The sequence below is a fragment of the Acanthochromis polyacanthus genome, chromosome 6 (genome assembly GCF_021347895.1).
Source record: "Acanthochromis polyacanthus isolate Apoly-LR-REF ecotype Palm Island chromosome 6, KAUST_Apoly_ChrSc, whole genome shotgun sequence".
Taxonomy (NCBI): domain Eukaryota; kingdom Metazoa; phylum Chordata; class Actinopteri; family Pomacentridae; genus Acanthochromis; species Acanthochromis polyacanthus.
In genome coordinates, this window is record NC_067118.1 from 6545592 (window position 1) to 6568687 (window position 23096).

General features: G+C 39.0%; 1 protein-coding gene across 3 annotated transcripts in view; it reads right to left on the reverse strand.

Moving 5' to 3' along the window:
- Positions 1–23096, reverse strand: part of acss2 (acyl-CoA synthetase short chain family member 2) — a 52130-nt gene that overhangs the window by 23483 nt on the left and 5551 nt on the right. For all 3 annotated transcript variants that reach the window (XM_051948968.1, XM_051948967.1, XM_051948966.1), the window contains exons 3-6: positions 8824–8915; positions 4875–4978; positions 3280–3352; positions 129–204 (exon numbers count right to left, since the gene is read on the reverse strand). In XM_051948968.1, the coding sequence (XP_051804928.1) occupies positions 129–204; positions 3280–3352; positions 4875–4978; positions 8824–8915 (345 nt within the window). The remainder of the gene's footprint in view (positions 1–128; positions 205–3279; positions 3353–4874; positions 4979–8823; positions 8916–23096) is intronic.

The window sequence follows — 23096 nt, forward strand, 5'->3', positions numbered from 1 at the left end:
GAAGTAATACTAAAGTACAAGTGTGTGTGTGTGTGTGTGTGTGTGTGTGTGTGTGTGTGTGTGTGTGTGTGTGTGTGTGTGTGTGTGTGTGTGTGTGTGTGTGTGTGCGTGCGCACTGTACAGCTTACTTGTCTTTGCATTTCTGCAGTGCATCGTCAGCTAAGAGCTTCAGGTTGATCAGCTTATCTCCTCGATAGAAACCGTCTGAACAAATGAAACACAGCAAAACACATGAGCAATGCAGAGGTGGTGGGAGACGGAAAAACCAGGAGAAGGAAGATTCATTTACAGATGAATAGATCGTCTTTATCCCAAAGTTTGAAATTGTTGTGTTACAGCAGCCGAATGGACAATAATGAAACACAGAGTACAAAATAGCTCAATACAAGAAAATACACACAACAAAAAACAAAATAGAAGTCTCAAATTAAAGCTGCAAGCAGCAGGGGTCAGATCCTTGCATCCTTGCTGGCCAGTGAATCCAAGCATGTCGACCAGGTGGCGCTGTGACTGACAGTGTATTTCACACATAATTGAAAATGGCCCACTTCCTGTTGTGTTTTGGGCATGGGTGCCAATTACATATTTGTGTATTTTAATGAATTACATAAGCCTACCAAATTTTTAAGTCTAGGTCTGGTGCTTGGACTCCAATAATTAGGGGTGTAACGAAATGGTCAACTCACGAAACGATACGAAATACGAAACAGGGCTCACGATACAAAATACTCACGATATGAAATAAAGATGAAAGAAAATTCCCAACAGCAGGAAGTTATGCAAAAATCTCATTTTCTTTATTTTCTTCCTTATGCAAAAAATATCACCGTTCTCTCGTTGTTTACATAGGAAGCCAAAATAGGTCCACACAACCGATTTATTTGACGAAGGAGCGTCAGCTAATTCCTCAACCTCGTCTTCCCCCATTTTGAAGCCAGTGTTTTGCTACGGTAGGCGAGGAGGGTCAAAAATCATCAGTCTCAGTGGTGTGCGATGCCCCTTTGCATTTTTTATTTCGTGCGTCTTTGAATTTTATTTTGTCATTTTTTATTTCGCAAAATTTCATGGCACAGTACATATTTGTTCATTTTTTGTGGCACGAAATTTCGTTACAACCCTACTAATAATCCAACAAGTATGGTGTGTTTTGTTGAGCACACACAACTGAAAACTGCGATCTCAGGCAGACAGAGGGGCAGAGCTCTGAAGAATTATTGCTTTGGGCAGGAAAGACAGAAAACCCCCTCCATCAGTCTTTGTGACAGCTGAGCTGAGTCAGTCTTTTAGAGAAGATGCTTCATTGTTATGTTATTCAGGATATTCTGCACAGAGATCATGAAAATAACCTCTGAATTTACTGGGAGCCACAAAATAGCCATTTCTGGTTTAAATGGCAACTTAGAAATGGTTACTAATTGATTCAGCATCCTCAATAACCTGCCAAACTAACAGTGAACCACCAGAGAGCGATCTAGATGTTGAGCAGAAAACTCAACAGAGAGCACACGAGGAAATTAAAATCAATTCTGTGGAGCAGAAAGTGAAGTCAGTCTCTGTTTGGAAGTATTCTGGATTTAGGTCAAGTGATGCTGAGCAAAAACAAATCGTGTGCAAACTAACTTGTTCAACCAGCTGGAAAAACACCACAAACTGCAGAAGAACAGTGATGCTAATGTCACTGAATCCTCGTCCAGCATCAACTCACGTCTCCATGACAGTCATGCATTTTGGCATAATATTAAAGTGAAAGTGATTTAATTTCAAGCTTGGTTAAAATTTTATTAACATTTTACTTCTAGGAGATGCACTGAGACTAAGGGACCATGTCCATTTGCTGCTAAGATTCATATATTAGCAGCAATGTTGCGCAGCATGGAAGAAAACGCAATGCTGAGTTTAAATATGAAAGTGCAACAACAATATACTGTCACTAAAATTTATTAAGTAATGCATAAAAAGTAATGTAATGGAGCAAAGGGTTGCAGAGCAGCAAAGTAAAGAAACTCAAGAGTAGAAGTCACCGCTCTGCTCAGCTTTATAAATCCAACAAAAGACAGAGGAACCTCCAAAAAATTTAGCAAAAGTAAGTTTTGGTTTGACTGAAATAGCGGGACTAAGAGAACAAGGCTGGAGTTACCGTCCTCATACTTTACTGTGCAGAGTTTGTGCAAAGAATGCTAAAATTGAGATACCTGCATTAGCAAAAAACTCTTCAAATGGAAAACAATAGATGCACTTCTCATACATTTTTACTCAGTGATTTGATTTTGTTCGTCTAAAAACTGCGACGGATGCAAATTATTACAAAGCAGAGTGTTTTCATGAGTCTTAGAACTTGTGTGGGATTTTTGAACATGTAAGAACTATTTTTGGCCGGTTGGATCCAGTGAAAAAGTACTAAAACACCATATTTGATCTGAGAAATAGGTTTGTTTTTACACGACCATTCAAAAGTTTGGGGTCACCCAGACAATTTATGTTTTCCATGAAAACTCACACTTTCATTCATGGTCTAACATCAATTATCCTTTCAACAGCATTAGCTAACACAATGTAGCGGTAGTGTACGTATCTGACAGTATTTATGAATTCGGAGTCGTTAGAGGAATGCAAGACCAGTTTTCATTGTCTTTTTGCTCCGTTTTTGGTCTCCACCAACTGCTTAGGGAAATATCTGGCTCATTAGCAGCTAAATACTCCTTTACGTTCACTAGACAGTTTCTGCCGCCTCCACAAAAGAGGCCTTATTTTTTGCTAACCAGTCTGTTTATTGCAATTCACAGCAAGGCATCAACCCACTGCAGCTTCTCCAGTATTTGAGAAAGATTATAAAACTTTAAATGCTATTAAAACTCAAGAACAACTGGATAAGGTTTTATTTGTTCAACATAATACACTACGAGTTCACTGGCAGTTAGACAGAAGACTGGAACAATGAACCCCAACAAAGACTCTATCATCCTCTTAGCAGGACTTATAATGAATGAGAAAAATGTGTGTGTGGGCTCCATCCAGAGGCTATTAACCCAGCAGATTAACACATTTCTATCCCCAGACGCTAATCCGGCTAATGAGACTTTGATTCAGCACCTCATCTGAGCCAGCAGCTCCTTGTTTCGCCCATTCAGCTCGACTGGCTTAGAAACCAGCGTGTCCCCGCTGACCGTCGACATGTTTTTATTTAAACAAGCATTTACTGGATGCCACAATTTCTCCCCCAGTATTCTGATGCAAACTTGCAAATTAGTAAATTATATTTTTTGTAAATCTGAAACTGACCTGCAGTGATGAGCATCGAACACTGAGAGTCCATGATCCTCTCACACAAGGACTCAGCAGAGAAACCTGCAAACTGGAAACAGCAGTGAACTCAGTATTAATATTTAACTTTTAACCTCAAATTAAACACAACTAAGCCATTTTCTGTACATTCGCAGAGCTTTATGACTCATTCAGGTTTTCTACATTTTCAACTCTTAAAATGGATTTAGCTCATTTTTAAATGAATCGACTCACATCGTACTCCACAAAAAAAGTTGTTGCGAGTGTTTTGTAAAATTATTACAAATAAAAGATTCAAAAATCCAATTTACAGAAGTACTCAGACCCTTTGTTATGACACTTGCAGTTGAGTTGTGGTACATCCTAATTCTACCAATGGTCCTTGAGATGCTTCTACATCTTCTTTGCGTCTAACTGAATTCATTGGATGTAATTAGGACACTGTCTATGTCAGGTCTAACACTTGATGGTGTGTTTTGGAGTGAAAACAAAGCCTTGAGGTTCAATGAATTGTCGGTAGACCATTGAGACAACATTATGTCTCGGCACAGATCTGCAGAAAGATACAAGAAAAATTGAAAGTTGCCAAAAACACACCAGCATCCACCATTTCCAAATGGAGGAAGTTTGGAACCACCACCAGACTTCTAGATCTAGACCATCCGTGATGAAGAGTCTTGGTCACACAGGTAACCAAGAACCTAATGGTCACTATGAACGAGATCCAGAGTTAATTTGTGTAGGTGAGAGACCCTTACAAAACGACGAAGGTCGATGTAGCATTTCACCTATAAAACTTAATGTTAAAGTGGCCAGTAGAACCAGTAAAGCCCACTGGGAGACCATCAGGAACAAAATCTTCTCATCTAATGATACCAAGATTAAACTATTTGGAAACAATTTCCAACAACATGTGTGGATGAAACAAGGCACTGAGAACCACCTCCATAATGTAATCTCTACAGCTGAGCACAGTGGTGGCATCATCAACATCATCCAGGGAGGGTGTTTATGGGAGACTAGTCAGGATGGAGGGTAAAAATGAATCTAAATAAATGAAAGGGTGATCATGGATGAGAACCTTTATTTTGGGCCTCTACATCTTAAGCTGGGGGCAGAAGTTTACATTTAAAACTGCAAAGATCTTAAGTATGCAATCAAAAAAGCATAGGAGTGACTTAAGAGAAAAACCTGAAAAAGTTCTAGAGTCACCAAGCTAGAGTCTGGACCCTAAACTAAAAATATCCCCTCTGGACAGACCTGAAAATGCACTTCCTATCCAAGAAGATTGGTAGAAACTTTCAAAATACAGGTGAGTCCTACATGTAAGATCATTTCCAAGAAGACTTGAAGGCATCATTGCTGCCATCAAATGAAGGGCCACAATACTTATGGGAATGAACTATTTACATTTTTAGACTTCAATGAAAGGTACAAAACACTCCAAACAATGGTGTATGCTTTGTCATTGTATAATACTTCGTATAGACTGAGGAAAAAAGAAGATAAACTGAATCCATTCAAGGAGTCCGACTCACGAAAAAGCTTGGAAAATGTTCTAAAAACACCACAGACAATGACTTCTAACTCACTACTATGGAGTGAACAGCTCCGATGCGGACGCAGGCCAACATGGCGACCACCAGTTCAACCACCATGGGCATATAAATGGAGACACGGTCGCCTTTTTTCACTCCTGTAGAAGAGAACAGAAATAACAGACGGAAACAGACTTTACTCCACCAAATAATAAAGAGGAAACTAACACACCATAAAAAAAGACCAAGCTGTTTGTCCGTGACCTGTGAAAACCAGAAGCACAATTGTTGGTGAGGTTTGACTGAAACTGCATATTTTACTACCGATATTCACACCGACTGCTGGGATTATTCTTTTCTGTATCTTACATGGCATGCAAGAATGGCCTTATAATGTCTCTTAAGCAGTTTCAGGGAGAAAAAAAGGAAGATTTCACACAAATGATTCACTTTAATGAACAAATTACTATGAACACGGTTGGAAATAACCCAGAAAGACAAGCTCTGGGAGACACACACTCACCTATAGGATGTCATTTAATACCTGTTGTTCTTGTCCTGTGGGGGGTCAGGTCTTGTATACATGTCAACTAGTAATAAAACTCTAAAAGTCTAAAAAGGTCTGTAAAACTCAAAGACTAAGAGCATCAATCCAACAAAACAACAAAGATATACTACAAATTATGTTAGCAAAAACTTATTCCACATAATGCACTAAAAAAGTAAAATTAAAGATGAGAAACATAAACACAAGATCTTGTTTATTTCATCAACGTCTCTCAACATTACAAAAGAAGTTTGACGGCTGCAAAGATGCTTTTGGTACCTTATTTTATGAAGATTTAACTGAAGATATTTGTTTATATCTGCACATGGGGTTTACTTTTTACAAAATCCACTTTATTTCAGGTAGCAGCAACCTTTGAGCAGCAGCCAAAACGCTGAAATTTTAAAACTGTGAAGACTGGGAGCGTGCAATACGCCAGTGTCAAGTAATAACTGTAAAGTATTTGTTGTCTAATGTATTTCCTACTTCAAAAACACAACATATGTGGACTATTCAGAGTAAATGTGCCGCTGAATGTGTTATTTTAGCGTCTACACGTGCAGCACTGCCAAGTTGTGACTAAACCTGATGCTGAACTCCACACAGTTTAAATAATACGGGTAGGCGGACATATACATACCTCAGTAAACTCTATTAGAGGTAAATTTACACAACAGACAGCTACCACCAGCAAAACAAATGATGGTGACAAGATGCCAGAAACAAAACGACAAAAACGTGAGACGAAAGTCAGAAAAAAAACAATATATTACAAAAATGAGACACAAAATGGAAAGAAAAAAATGATCAATCTTGTATTTTACTTACTTACTTGCTTAGAAATTATTTAAAATTTTTAGTTTTACAAAAACTACAATCTGAAGTTAATGTCTTCTCAGTAATTTTTACTCTTTGAGGGCCAGATTGGACCCTCTAGAGGGCCGGTTTTAGCCCATGGGTCTCATGTTTGACACCCCTGCTTTAAGACCTACTATTGTGCCCGTCCACCAGGACATATTCTTACATTTTTTAGTGCATTTTTGGAGTATATTAATTTGCTTTACATAAATATAACCCTTACATCCCAAGTTTTAATAACATGTATTGACTCATGTCTAAACTACTACAATAAATCGCTTAAAAGAATCAGAATCAGAATCCCTTTATTCATCCCCGAAGGGAAATTCAGTTGTCAGGGTTCAAAGTAAAAGTTTAAAAGAAAAAAAACTTTAAAAGTGCAACAAACCTAAAAAATGAAAATTGTTTTTGTTTTTTTCGTCACATACATTTCAAAATACAAAAATTGCATAGCTGTATCCCTCAAATTCGTAAACGTAAAAAAGTTGCACACTATCTCGTGGTCTCGTTTATAAAGGTTTTTGTCATGTGCGCCTTATTGTGTATTTTTACAAACTCATCACTATAACAAAAAAGCGCTCTGAGACCTGGTGAATGCGTGAAGTGTTAGTCTGACTCCACAGAATTTATATGTAAAAAGAATCATCATTCTTGTCCAGTTTTAAATCTACAGCCAGTCACAAATGAATATGCTACTGTAGCAGCGGTGCTACACTAAGCTCCACAGGGATAATAAGAACTCCTTTAAACGTAATGCTGTACAATTTACACCCACAAAGTAGAATTACACACGTGGACAAAATTGTTGGTACCCCTCAGTTAAAGAAGGAAAAACCCACAATTCTCACTGAAATCACTTGAAACTCACAAAAGTAACAATAAATAAAAATTTATTGAAAATTAAATAATCAAAATCAGCCATCACTTTTGAATTGTTGATTAACATAATTATTTAAAAAAACAAACTAATGAAATAGGGCTGGACAAAAATGATGGTACCCATAACTTAATATTTTGTTGCACAACCTTTTGAGGCAATCACTGCAATTAAACGATTTCTGTATTTGTCAATGAGCGTTCTGCAGCTGTCAACAGGTATTTTGGCCCACTCCTCATGAGCAAACAGCTCCAGTTGTCTCAGGTTTGATGGGTGTCTTCTCCAAATGGCATGTTTCAGCTCCTTCCACATATGTTCAATGGGATTCAGATCTGGGCTCATAGAAGGCCACTTTAGAATAGTCCAACGCTTTTCTCTCAGCCATTCTTGGGTGTTTTTGGCTGTGTGTTTTGGATCGTTGTCCTGTTGGAAGACCCATGACCTGCGACTGAGACCAAGCTTTCTGACACTAGGCAGCACATTTCTCTCCAGAATGCCTTGATAGTCTTCAGATTTCATCGTACCTTGCACACTTTCAAGACACCCTGTGCCAGATGCAGCAAAGCAGCCCCAAAACATTACTGAGCCTCCTCTATGTTTCACCGTAGGGACAGTGTTCTTTTCTTCGTATGCTTGGTTTTTGAGTCTATGAACATAGAGTTGATGTGCCTTACCAAAAAGCTCCAGTTTGGTCTCATCTGTCCAAAGGACATTCTCCCAGAAGCTTTGTGGCTTGTCAACATGCATTTTTGCAAATTCCAGTCTGGCTTTTTTATGAGTTTTTTTCAGCAGTGGTGTCCTCCTTGGTCGTCTCCCATGAAGTCCACTTTGGCTCAAACAACGACGAATGGTGCGATCTGACACTGATGTACCTTGGCCTTGGAGTTCACCTTTAATTTCTTTGGAGGTTGCTCTGGGCTCTTTGGATACAATTCCAACGATCCGTCTCTTCAATTTGTCATCAATTTTCCTCTTGCGGCCACGTCCAGGGAGGTTGGCTACTGTCCCGTGGGTCTTGAACTTCTGAATAATATGAGCCACTGTTGTCACAGGAACTTCAAGCTGTTTAGAGATGGTCTTATAGCCTTTACCTTTAAGATGTTTGTCTATCATTTTTTTTCGGATGTCCTGGGACAATTCTCTCCTTCGCTTTCTGTTGTCCATGTTCAGTGTGGTACACACCTTTTCACCAAACAGCAGGGTGACTACTTGTCTCCCTTTAAATAGGCAGACTGACTGATTATGAGTTTGGAAACACCTGTGATGTCAATTAAATGACACACCTGAGTTAATCATGTCACTCTGGTCAAATAGTTTTCAATCTTTTATAGAGGTACCATCATTTTTGTCCAGGCCTGTTTCATTAGTTTGTTTTTTAAAATAATTATGTTAATCAACAATTCAAAAGTAATGGCTGTTTTTGATTACCGTATTTAATTTTCAATAATTTTTTATTTATTGTTACTTTTGTGAGTTTCAAGTGATTTCAGTGAGAATTGTGGGTTTTTCCTTCTTTAACTGAGGGGTACCAACAATTTTGTCCACGTGTGTATATCTGTGATAATGACAACAAAGTGTGAACATGGAAAAGCCTCATAAAAGTAGAGTTTATGGCAGAGTGGTTGCACTATATTTCATCAGGTATACCTAATAAAGTGGCCAGTGTGTATTTATGTGTGCTGTAGCCGGTTTTATTTACGGTGCTGACTGCTGGAACTCACCCTGAGATTTTAGGACGTTGGCAAACTGACAAACCCTCTGCAGCAGCTCTCTGTAGGTCACCGTCAGCTCATCGCCGGGCTCGTTGCCTTCCCTGAAATAAACAATAAACACACTGAAAAATGCATAAACAAACAACTTCTTATTTTCAGCACTGTTTAATTTTTGTAAGAACAACTCATTGTGAGATTATGTTTTCCACATTCTCCCTACCTAAGGAGGTGCAGAGCAGTAAAATCAGGTTATTCCAACAAAAATACATTCATTCAATGTGTTTTATTTATAATTAACTGCAAACAATAAAGGCAAAGGACTTTATAGCTCAAACTATTAATTAAATTCATATAAAATCAGAAAACAGCATGAAAATAATTATTAGTTGTAATAATTGTAAAAAAAAAAAAAAAGTAAAAGTGCAGCATTTATCTGATCCAGAAAATATAAAACCAAAGAATTGTTGGAGTTTCAGTTTTCCGACGGTCCTTGAACTACTCATTCGTGACATATCATCAGAAAACCTAAAGTCATGATATTTTGTTAAAAGAACATTTATTCACCGTGCTTCATTTAGAAATTCACCAAAAGTAAACCGCATTAAATAAACAGATTCTGTAAAAAACTAAAAATTCTGCGTTCCTCAGTAAATCAGTGAAGGCGTCAGTGAGTCAGCTGCAACCAAAAGTCATGTGGCAAAAATTCAGGGACTTTACAGCTGAACTGCAGGAGACAAGTACGGAGACACTCTAAAATTAGAAAATTATTTATAGTTACATTAACTGCCCCATGGCTTATAATGACCCAGAAGTTCTGGGCTTTGTGAGCACCAGCTGGTTTGTACTAATTTAAAAAAGGATCACTAAAAGACAACGACAGCAGGTCCTTGGTTGACGACATCCTCAACCTACAACATTTCATGGTTACGTCGCCATCTCACGTAAATTTATTAAATAAATCTTGTTCCATCACTCTGGCATATGGCATATGCGATGTTCTCTTTGGTCTCTTTTCTTTTCTACTTTTTATTTTTACTGTACAGTGTTTTTATGTCCTATATTATGATTTTACCGCTGTGTTAGCGTAGGTGAGTGACATAAGTACGAATGTACATATTTTACACCGAAAATCACATTACTCCGTGCCATTGGAACAGAATTCTGACTAAGTCGAGACCCCCTGTACCTGTTATCCTCGCTTACAGTTTCAGCGTAATTACATATGTTTGTCAGTGGGTAGAGTGGCCGTCTTGTAACTGGAGGGTTGCCGGTTCGATCCTCGGCCCGTTGTGCTCATGTTGAGGTGTCCCTGAGCAAGACACCTAACCCCTAATTGCTCCTGATGGGTCGTAGTTAGCACCTTGCATGGCAGCTCCCACCATCAGTGTGTGAATGTGTGTGTGAATGGGTGAATGTGATGTATCATGTAAAGTGCTTTGGATAAAAGCGCTATATAAATACAACCATTTACCATTTATGTTTGTCTGTTTTGTAGCATAATGTGTTGATATGCACAGTGGAAAGTGATGCACATTCTGGGGTTATATAAAAGTCTGGTTCAGTTACTGAAGAATATGCTTACATGGTTTTGAATTACTTTTAAATACACACATTTCTTAAGTCAATGTTTAAGCCTATTGTTAAATGCTGATTAATTTTGACTGTAAATCTGAGGAATTTGAGCTTATCTACCGTTTCCCCCCCCACATAATCGAAGGGGGAATCATTCTCAAGTATAAACTAAATCCACCAATAAAACTCTTCCTCCACCTTCTGAATGCCAGAACTTCAGCTGAGTTGTGAAAGTCGACTGGTGTAAACGTTCCCCTTTTTCACAACAGAACAACGTCCAGGGTGTTTCAGGAAACTGTGTTCTTGCAAAAGTATCATCCAAGGTCACTGCGACACACATTAGTTAAGACCTTTAGAGTAATAATGCTGGCTCAATACCGGACAGAGGATCGGTTGTGACAGATCTGCCTCCTCAGATTATTAAACACAGCCGCCGTCTTAAAGTGAACATCGTCTAGCTCCACTCTCAGCATCCACAGCAGGAAAAAAAAGAAAGAGTTTGACGCTGTGTCCCATTTCTACAATCTAGACTGCATTACATAAAATATAGTTGAGTTGCATTTTATTAAAGTTTCCATGATATTAAACCTCACAACAAGCAGAGTTCCTGCAGAGAGTTGGACTAAACTGTGTTCAGTTTCTCATCATGTGGATTTAATAAACAAGCCGACAGAGGAAAAGAACAAAACTAATTCATAAGAAAACAAAAAAAAAAGAAATTAAAGAATCTGGAATCATTTGATTTCAACATAGCTGCTCGATAGTTTTTCTGTTTCCTGACTAATTGATTAACTGACTAATTTCTGCAACGTGAGTGTAATTACAACTGTGTTAAATACAAATAAATCTGTCAATCTGTACTGAAACATTTGGAACAACGGGAAGAAGAAGATTATTAGTAAAATTCATGAAAAAGCAACAGACTTCATAGATCAGTTATATAAATCAAAAGACAAAAAAATCTGATTCAGTATTAATGAAAAGAATTTTTAGCTGCACCTCAAATTCTGAGTTATTTTTTAACAAATTACTGCTCGACTCTCACAAAAACTCTTGGTAGGTTTGGAAATAAATGCTATAGTTAAATAAAACAAACATATAAAACACTACAAAAAACAAAGAATTTCCTTCAACTACACATTTGTCATGCAGTTCCATCAGAAAACCTAAAATCATGAGATTTCCTCGAAAAACAACATTTATTTACCATGTTTACATTTTAAAAATTTAGCAAAAATAAACCGCAAACAATAACCACATTCTGTAAAAAACTAAAAATTCTGTGTTCCTCGGTGTATCAGTGAAGCCAGCAGTGATTCAGCTGCAACCAACAGTCATGCCACTAAAATTCAGGGAATTTGACTGAACTGCAGGCGGTGTTTACACAGAGCAGACAGAAAACTATGGAAAACTGTAAATAGAAAAACATTTACTTTACGTAGTTACCTTTCTTTACAGGCAGTTTATAAAAATGCAGTTTTTCTGTGAAATAAACGTGATTTATGGCATTATAACAGGGCCATTCTCCCATCTTCCAGCCACGACTGGAAACACAAAACACTATTTACGTAATCCCAAAGAGAGATATTCAAAAAAACTCAATACATCTGTTCAAAACTAAACTATTCTAAATGTACAACGACATACGCTCAACAAAAACGATTATATTTAAGCTTAAATATGACGTACAGAGAAAAAAAATTAGCAAAAGCAGTAACGCTTAACATTAGAGAAGCTCGATGCAGGAAATATTTGTATATTTATTTTTGATTAAAACTGAGAAAAAACATTCTGCTGAGGGACTGAAAAACATTTGGAGTAATTATTCAGCCATACAGTATAATACACTAAAGCCAGAATAGAAGTCTGTGGACTTTTTGCAGCAACAGGAAATTGTGCAATACGTGCACAAACACTCATCAATCACACTGCAACCTTGAAATTCCACCAGTGATGTAAAACTTCCAAAATTTCTATATATTTGTTTCTCCAGAGTAATCAGAGGCTAATCAGTGTTTACATCCAGTTTTATGGAATATGTGCGTGAAGCATCGACTGCCACTGACATGAATAACAAAACAATGAGAGAAATAAGTGAAGAGGTTTTTCTGCCACTTGTGAAGCCAGCTGTGTGAAATATTTAGTTACAGGACGTACAGATCACTACAGTATGTGTGTTCTCTGCACGTTAAACAGCTAGCATGTGTTAAAGCAGCTGAACTAATGTCTTTTCCTTTTACACATTTACACGATTCGACTGCCAAACAACTTCAAAGCCTGTTAGCTAATTCACGTTTCACACACAGAGTCCAGTTTTCTCCGTGATTTACAGCAAAAGTTAGATTTATTCACCATACCTGGATGTTAAAAAAACACGAGGAGTTTTGCAGACACATTGGAGATCACAGAGGCTCTCAAAGGAATGAATGGTTGATTTGTGGACAAGTTGTTAGCTTGCATTAGCTCAGTGAACCAAATAAACTGAACGCAGATGGAGCTGGGACACAACAAGAGAACCTGAGGGAAGACTGAAGCTTTCAGGTTGAAGATGGACGACTGGCAACACACAAGAGAATCAGAAAAAGTGCATTAAGAAAGACCTCCGAGGTCACACAAAATGTGGGTCAATAAAGAAAAAAAAAAAAGCAACAACAATGGCTGCCTGTGGGGAAACTTTACAGCAAAATCTGTATTTCAACAAGAGAGAAAAACTGGAGGACTGAACTGCAAAGAGAAACAAACCACTGTGTGCAAAACTCAAAGATAAACTGAATTAGATGGCACTATACTTGTTATGCTAATCTACATACTGTTTGAATTTTACTGCTAGCTATATATCTAGTATGTTTAATGTCCGAGCCGTACATCATCAGAGTAAACTATGAGTCAGTTTTCAATGTTAGCTTATACTTTGTGTCACATATCTTGTCATGCATGTATCCAAATGTGTGTTGTACTTCCCTTGCTTTCCCACCCCTCCCTCTCCTCCCATCCCTCGCCCTCCTCTGTCCTTCTCAACCCGCCAGGCCAGCAGGCAGATGGGTCCCCCCTATATAGAGCCGGGTTCTGCTCGAGGTTTCTTCCTTGTTAAAAGGGTGTTTTTCCTTGCCACTGTTGCCTTTGGGCTGCTCTGGGGGTCAGGCATATGGGTTCTGTAAAGCGTCTTGAGACAATCTGACTGTAATTGACGCTATATAAATAAAATTGAATTGAATTGAATAGATTATGAGCAGCATTTTATTTTTTTTAACTCAAGTCGGTGCATGTTCTGATTTACCGCTGCACAATAAAACCCATCAGCAAACACCGAAATGAAACTCAAATGCATCATACTGCAACTATTTTTGCTGCTTATTACAAAATGAAAAGTTCCTACTTCCCGTTACTGGACTACAAGAGAAGTCTGTCTGAGAGGTGTCTTAAAAACTTTCTGTACAAAATAAAGAGTTTGTTGACTTGCAGGCTCCACTAGAGCACGACAAAATGAGCGAGAAACGGGAAGGAAACACTGGAAATCAAGATGTGGTTACAAAAAACCCAACATCATCAGCTGTATGGAAATATTATGGCTACTGAAAGGATGACATTGACCAAAGAAAGCAAAAACAAACTACTTTGGAGGCCTTTGACAGTTTCGCCCCTTTTAGTTTTTCAGCTTCTAGGAAATATGTTTCATTTTCAATACCAACACTTTCCTACAATATACAATCGTCATCGGCGGTCACCCGTAGTCGGGTATGACTGTCCTCCCTCTTAGTCCTTGTGGATCTTTAGGTGGGCATAGAGGCCGATTCTGGACACAATTATTCTGCTGCAATGTGGGCAGGGGAATGCAGTAGTGGTGGTTTGGGTTGGGCCTGTCTGGTGGTTGCTCTCTCCTTCCTGAGTCTGCGTTTGTCTTGTGCAGCATGATGGAGATCAGCGTTGTACTGTGCGACACCCTCGCGGACAATGTTTCTCCAGGTTGCCCTGTCGGTTGCCATATCTTCCCAAGCTTTCAGGTGTATGTGGCATTTCTTTAGGTTCGTTTTTATGTTGTCCTTGAATCTCTACTTCTGGCCTCCCAGAGCCTGCTTCCCTTCAGCTAGCTGGAAGTGCAGGACTTGTTTTGGGAGGTGAGAGCCAAGCATTCGGACAACATGGCCAATCCATCTGAGCTGGTTTTGGGCAATGGTGGCAGTGATGGTGGGGACGTTAGCCTCCTCCAAGACGCTGGTGTTGGTGCATCTGTCCACCCAACTAATCCTGAGGATTTGTCAGAGGCATCTCTGATGGTGTGCTTTTAGATGCCTGCTGTTTGTGGTTCAGGCTTCTGATTCATACAGGAGAGCAGGGAGCACCACTGTTTTATAGACCAGGATTTTGGCATTTGCTTGGAGATCGCAGTTCTCAAAGTCTCTCCTCCTTAGCTTTGAGAAAGCCCCACTGGCACTGCTGAGGCGGTGGTGTATTTCATCACTGATGACTGCTTTTGATGAGAGGAGGCTGCCGAGGTATGGGAAGTGGTCCACATTTTCCAGTCAGATGTTATCAGTGGAGATGTTTGGAGATATGGCAAGCGTGCTGCAGTTTGGTGGTGGTTGGTGGAGTATTTGTGTCTTTTTTATATTGACGGCCAGACCAAGCTGTTTGCCGAAGAGTTCTTACCTGAACGCTTTGACTGTTACCTGGTTTGATCTGCTTTATTAAAGTTTTAGCGGTTCCTCTACCTCATGCTGTCAGTCAAAACATCAAAACTGATCCAGGACTGAAGAAATTTAAGTCTTTCAATACACAATACACTGGAAAACACACACTACACTGGAAACTTCAATATTTCATTATAATGTGCAGTATTGTAGGGCTGCAACAATGAATCGATAATAATCGATTATTAAAACCGTTGGCAACAAATTTCATTATCGGTTCGTTGTGTCACGTGATTCATACATCACTCGCCATGTCGCGGAGCCGTCTACTTCACGTGCAGAGCAAGGTGGATGCAGAGCAGAGGCAGTGTTTTCAAAGGAAGAGTAAATTCAACAAATGAAACATGACTGACACGGAGAAAACAGTTTCTCCAAACAAAAAAAACATGCCCCTTGTCCACTACATGCGAGTTTCCTGCACGGCAACGCACGCATCTGAAAATCGCACGGATGGCGGAGGGTCACGAGCGGACCACTATGTCACGTGACAGCGCTTTCAGCCTGACCGTCCGACAGATGAGTCTGATAAACACAGCGGCTCAGCCACAAACTTTCTGTATTATTTCGAAAACACTTAAGCGAAAAATATTTCTGAAATCATTTGAAGGTGAATAAGCTGCAGCAGCTGATGTTGTCCTTGCTTTAGTTCACCAAAGGCTAGTTTAGATGTTTGGGGACAGCAGAAGTCGAGTCTACTCTATGCAAATGAGCTGCAGGTAAACACACCGGATCGCAGCTGGAATGCTAGCTTTTTCTTGTTAGCCGATTAATGATGGTGATGGGGTGTGTGTGACTGTGAGAGATGCTTTTTATTTCACTTTTATCAGCTAAAGCAGGGTTTGAATATGCTTTATAAATAAACGTAACTTGCACACAGGGGTGGTAATAATTTAAAGATTAAGCCTCAAGTTTTAAGTTTTCAAAGTCCGAGTGAAGACACTAGTCTGTGTTGGAGTGAGGCAGGAGGAATTACTGTGTGGAAATATGGGGCAATAACTACAAAACAAATATCCAGCCAATTTTTCTATTGCAAAAGAAAGCAGTCAGAGTTATTGGTAATGCACATTACTATGCTCCTACAAATCCACTTTTTGTTCGTTTTAATATCTTAAAATTGCAGGACCTTGTGGATTTAAGTACAGCAGTAGTAATGTACAAGGCTTATAATAATTTACTCCCAAACAGTTTACAAGGATTGTTTGCACCCAGAGAGTCTTCATACAATCTTAGAGGAACGGCTATTTTTAAGAAAAGTAGAGCGAGGTTAGATCTAAAATGTAGATGTGTTTCGGTCCGAGGTGTTGATCTCTGGAATAAATTAGATGATCAGTTAAAAGGCTCCAAAACAATCAATACCTTCAAAAAAACATATAAACTGAACACGTTTCTAAATTATAGGAAACTTGAGTAGATATTCCGTTGAGCAAATTGTCCTGGAAATTTTTTTTCAGTTTTTTTTTTTATTACTACTTGACTTCATTATTTTGTTTTTAGACATTCAAAATGTATTGTTTTGTCTTATTTTTATTTTCTTTACTTTTTTCTGAGTATACTTTCATTCAATTTGGTTAATATTTTCTTATCATCATTCTTGATGTTAACCTCTTCAGATGTATATATATTCTTTTTTTGGTTACATTTTTCCTCTGTATGCTCTGTATATTGTAGGACTAACATTGTTAAGCAAGTGTGCCATTTTTGTTTTTTTTTTTCTTCTTTTTTTCCTTTTAATTGTGTCTAATTGTTTAATAGGGTTTGGCATAATAAGTTTTAACTTCAGCCAAAACCCTTTCGATCTAGCTAATTTCAGAGCCAAATTGTCGTAATGAATTGTCTTTTTTTCTTTGTATGTGCTATGATTGAAGAATAATAAAAAGAACAAAGAAAGAACAAGGATGAATTGCATTGATAGGCTTTATGATGAGAAAGACATCATGTCCACCACAGCCAGCAGCTGTCTGACTGAGAGCATCCTCAACATGACCATCACTGACATGAGGCCTCTGATGATGGTTGAAGACAAAGGCTTCACTACAATCATCTTATTTGCTCTGTCATTCTAAAGCTTCGATTTCTGAATAAAGAAGCAGAAATTAAAAACGTATTTTTTAATCCGATTCATCGATTAATCGAAAAAAAAAATAATCGACCGATTAATCGATTATTAAAATAATCATTAGTTGCAGCCCTACAGTATTGTACTACCTCAGTATAACTGCCAGCATTATTTCTGAGCCCACTTATTTTTATTTTATATCTTATTCTGTTTTTGCATGAAGCACTACATTTTCTAATGTCATGTAATTTTGTTTGTGTCAAAAAACCTTTGGGATTAATAGTTTTATCTTATCTAGTAAATGATGAACTGAACGTTGCATTTGTACCTGATTTTCTCTCTCTCTAGCCCGAGTTTGATACCTCAGCAATACTTAACCTGTCACATTTCTTTAAAAACTCAAAGTGATTATATAATGCAAACTGAACTCTCTGAAGAACTAAAGCTGTATAAATAATGGTCAAACTGGCTTTTAAGCTACTTGTTGGACACAAAAAAATGAGTTTTTAATGAGCAGTGAAACGTTGCATGAAATTATTCCGTGTTTAGTTAAAACCTGTGTCGGTTTCTGTCTGCTCCGCTGATTGTTGAGGCTGATAACTGCAACACAAAACAGCAGCACAAGAAAAGACTTCAGCAAAAATAAAGGTTGTGAAATATGTCTTTCAGCAGCAGAGAAATCAGATTTCATTCCAGCTCAGGCTTGATCACCAGCCAGCAGAGCCGCCCCAGTGTTCCTCTGTTCACTGGAGTTTCTCAACAGTCTGCATTGTATTTATAAGTGTGTGTTTTCCAGTGTAGTGTGTGCGTGTGTGTGTTTTCCAGTGTAGTGTGTGTGTTTTCCAGTGTAGTGTGTGTGTTTTCCAGTGTAGTGTGTGTGTTTTCCAGTGTAGTGTGTGTGTTTCCAGTGTAGTGTGTGTGTTTCCAGTGTAGTGTGTGTGTGTGTGTGTGTGTGTTTTCAGTGTAGTGTGTGTGTTTTCCAGTGTAGTGTGTGTGTGTTTTCCAGTGTAGTGTGTGTGTTTCCAGTGTAGTGTGTGTGTTTCCAGTGTAGTGTGTGTGTTTTCCAGTGTAGTGTGTGTGTTTCCAGTGTAGTGTGTGTGTTTCCAGTGTAGTGTGTGTGTTTCCAGTGTAGTGTGTGTGTTTCCAGTGTAGTGTGTGTGTTTTCAGTGTAGTGTGTGTGTTTCCAGTGTAGTGTGTGTGTTTCCAGTGTAGTGTGTGTGTTTCCAGTGTAGTGTGTGTGTTTCCAGTGTAGTGTGTGTGTTTCCAGTGTAGTGTGTGTGTTTTCCAGTGTAGTGTGTGTGTTTCCAGTGTAGTGTGTGTGTTTCCAGTGTAGTGTGTGTGTTTTCCAGTGTAGTGTGTGTGTTTTCCAGTGTAGTGTGTGTGTTTCCAGTGTAGTGTGTGTGTTTCCAGTGTAGTGTGTGTGTTTCCAGTGTAGTGTGTGTGTTTTCCAGTGTAGTGTGTGTGTTTCCAGTGTAGTGTGTGTGTTTTCCAGTGTAGTGTGTGTGTTTCCAGTGTAGTGTGTGTGTTTCCAGTGTAGTGTGTGTGTTTTCCAGTGTAGTGTGTGTGTTTTCCAGTGTAGTGTGTGTGTTTCCAGTGTAGTGTGTGTGTTTCCAGTGTAGTGTGTGTGTTTTCAGTGTAGTGTGTGTGTTTCCAGTGTAGTGTGTGTGTTTTCAGTGTAGTGTGTGTGTTTCCAGTGTAGTGTGTGTGTTTCCAGTGTAGTGTGTGTGTTTCCAGTGTAGTGTGTGTGTTTTCAGTGTAGTGTGTGTGTTTCCAGTGTAGTGTGTGTGTTTTCCAGTGTAGTGTGTGTGTTTCCAGTGTAGTGTGTGTGTTTCCAGTGTAGTGTGTGTGTTTCCAGTGTAGTGTGTGTGTTTCCAGTGTAGTGTGTGTGTTTCCAGTGTAGTGTGTGTGCTGCTGGTACAAAGATAACTCGCATAGCTCAAAGGTCTCTGTGACCCGTCTGGCAGCTGATTGAAGCTGCATTCACAGAATAACTGACACCGTGCTGAAGGTCTGACCTTGACGATCACATTCAAGGTGATATCTGAGCCGACCTGCTGCTGCGATCACAATTAGCTGCACGTACACTCAGTTTGATTGGTGTGCAGTCAGAAAAATAAGCATTAGCTGCACTTTGACAGTCATATTTTTTTCTTGATCTGGTCAGATATAAATAGACCCTTTGTGGTAAAACCAGAGTTAAACGCAGTCAGACTGGATTTCATTCACTTTTCATGTAAAAAGGAAAGTGCATGTACTCTTACTTCTGTCTAACACAACATACATGAGAAGGATGGCGTTTGATCATTCAGTTCATTAAATATGCATAAATTGTAACCTGTAATAAATCTGAAAACACATTCAGAAATCTGTCTTCTAGAGAAACTGGGATGGCTAATTCTTTCCTTTAGGCATTTTACACGTCTCTGCTCAACACCAGCCAAACTATTTGATCATGAAAGAAGTTCTGAAGGCCCAATCTGCATGTTAATTACCCCTGAAACAAGGTCAGCCCAGCTGTATGGGAGGCTGTGCCATCTCTCTCAGTAAACATGGAGCAAGTAACCTGAATTTATTTTCAGTGCAGGTGAGCAACAGTGTGGGAATATGACCGTGATTTTGTTTTAGCTTGTTGACAAAAATGCGTTTTTGTTTTAGTCCTTTGATGTATCGTTAGTTTTAGTTTAGTTATAGTGTGCAAAAACTACTGATTTTAGTCTCTTTTGCTTTTTTACTTACTCTAGAATACTGTGTTTCTATGCAAATGTTTACTTTTCTTGCACTTGCGGTTGGATATGAAACACATTTTTCAGCAGCTATGGAAACTTGTGTTGAAAATGACAAACAATAAACAATTAAATATTCAGTAAAGAAATCAAAGCACAGATTAATGGATGCAGCCTTATTTTGGACTAGAGCTGAAAAGATCAGTTGATTAATTCACTGACAGGAAATAAAGAGCAACAACTTTAGTGACTTCTTCACAGTTAAAGACCTCAGACAAAACTGTGGTTCACAATTTGGATTAACCACTATTCACATATTATATCTGGACTAAACAGAACGAATCATATCTGGACTAAACAGAACGTACTATATATGGACTAAACAGAACGTATCATATCTGGACTAAACAGAACATACTATATATGGACTGAACAGAACGTATTATACAGGAAAACTGTGTATTTTAGGTGGAGCCCTGAACTTCTGGGTATTTTCCAGAGATTTTTCTGCAGATAAATGTCACCTCATCCGGCTACGTAACCACAGTGATGAACACACTTTGTGATGTCGTTGCTACATCCAATCAAAAGTTTCCATTCTCCCCCGGACAGCTCTGCTTTAAAAGCTCCGTCTAGTTGAACTGCATTTATCTCTGCGGCTTCGCTGTTCACATCAGGACACATCAGTGACAAAGACAGAACCGAGAGGAATAAAAGAGGCAGAGAGGTTTGAAAGAAAGGACTGAGGAAGACAGAAGTGATGCGGCAGATACATTATTTAATTTATCTTCCGCTTTCTGCCAAAATAAACAACAGTTTTATGGTATATGTTAAGAAATCGACTGCTGTGACTGATTCTGTTTTAGTGTGAATGTTGTGAGGAACAAAACACGTTCATCTTAACTGATTCATGTGCAGACTGCGAGTTCAAATGCAGCTATAGCTTATTTAAGTTATCGAGTATTTTATTATTTTATTACGGATTATAAAGCAACAGTAAAAACACAAAACAAAATGATAGAGGTATTTTATAGTGAGCAAATTATTCACTTCCTGCATATAAATAAATACATATTCATTGACATTACTTTACCAGCCTTCATTTTACCTGGAAACCATATTAACTTGACGCTAACGCTAGCTTGTACCGGCTCTGCTCTGTTGACTGGATGCTTCCTGCTAAAGCTTTGACTTCATGCTGCTTTAGAAGGTAAGTTTAGTTTGTTTCAGAATCTAACTGATCCCAAACCTTCTGTGATTTTCCTTGATTAGCCTCTTCTCCTCCTTTTTTTTCCATCCAAGAGGCTTCTTCAGTTCCGTAGTTCTTCTTCAGAACTGAAAAAGTCTCTTGGATAAGAGGTGAAACACCTTCAAGAACCTTAAAGAGAACTTCAGTTGTTTTCTATGTAAGCTTCCAGGATTACCATAAGCTGGATGACCAAGAATCTACACAAACAAAACTAGAAAAAGACTCAGAGAGCGCAGTGTTATGCATGTGTATGTTATGTACGGATATCAAATCGTGTGACCTAAATATGTAGCAGGCGGCAGGAATAGATGGGACTCAGAAACACCCCCACAATTTAATCAATAATTCATTGGAACATTTTCCACACATAAGTTCCAATAAGTCCTCAGTGGAGGATTTGTAGTAGGATCACAATCGTGTGATCGTCAGCAGGCAGCTGATGTAGTGTTCACTTGTTGTCATGGTTACAGTGACGCTGTGCTGATATCTCACAATGATACAAAAATCTTTAACAAATCCGTGGATCCAGACTATAAGCTGCATCACTGCCATAATCTAATCACTTGGTCCTTGTGTCATTTCTGACCTTCCCTGAAAATTTCATCCAATTCTGTTAGTCTGTTTTGATTAATGATAAATGAAATGCGCTGTCTGTCGTCACTCTGTGGTCTCAGAAATGTCTGAACAAGAAACACAAACCAGGAAGTTAGCTTCTCTTACGATGGCTAATTCTATGCTAACAGCTAGCGGCTAAGTTAGAAGGCAGATTAACCTGAAAAAGATCTGGGGCCTCATTTATAAAGCTTGCGTACGCACAAAACAGGGCTAGAAAGTGGCGTACGCCACTTTCTACGCAAAGGTTGTGATTTATAAAAACAAACTTGGCGTCAGAATGTGCACACCGGCGCACCAACCTTGATTCTTGATGCTTCTTTACGCACAAAACAGGGCGTAAATCACAAACTTTGCGTAGAAAGTGGCGTACGCTGTGTTCGTTGTGATTTCTAAAAAAAACTTGGCGTGAGAATGTGTGCACCGGTGCGCCAATTTTGATGCTTGCTTAAGCACATTTTGGAGACAGAGGGAACGGCAGTGCCGGAGGATGAAGTGGTGAATTGAAACCAGACTGATCTCAAACTTTTATTGTTATCACATATTAGACTTGTAGAGCCTGATAATCATAAACCCTCATTGTTGTAGATGTTCATATAGTGCGCCATTCGGCCGACGACTGTATTTGCAGAACTATGTTCATATTAACAGGAGCGGATTGAACGTTATTTCATTCGGTCGTTTGGGGCCGGTGCGGTGATCTTTATTAAATAATTTTGTTTACTGATCACCCGGCGCCTGTATGGCTCATCCATTTGTAGGGGTGGTCTCTGACGCAGTGGATCGGGTTCGGTTCCTGCCCGCGGCACTTTTATGCATGTCTTCCCCAGACTCTTCTCCCCATTTCCTGTCACTCTTCACTGCAACTATCACAGTAAAAAGGCAAAAAAAAAAGTAAAGAATTTTGTTTATTTATCCATATGCGGCCGAATGGGATGAGCGTCCAACCACTGGCACGCAGGCACACATGCTTCACACCACAACTCCCGAGTGAAGATGAATTTCTCTATGTGAACCGAAAAAATGCACATTCAATCAGTGTGCAAATTATTTGTACATCGGACATGATCATAACAAATTTAGTGGCAGGGTGTCCTGGGTCAACACATGATTCATTCATCCTGACGCACAGCAGTGAAGACTGCCGGCCGGCGCTGCGTGAAATGCCGTGGATCAGCAGCTTATTTATATACAGATACATTCATGAGTTACTTTGCATTGACCATTCATGGTAAAATGTGGGTGTGTTGTGGGCGGAATGTGAGGTGGATCCACCTGTGCAATCTTCCAGCTGGTGTGTAATTTATCAAGAAATTGCATGCAGCTGTGCTTACGCAAAGTTTTATAAATCAGGGGCGAGGGGCATACGCCCTTTTCGTATT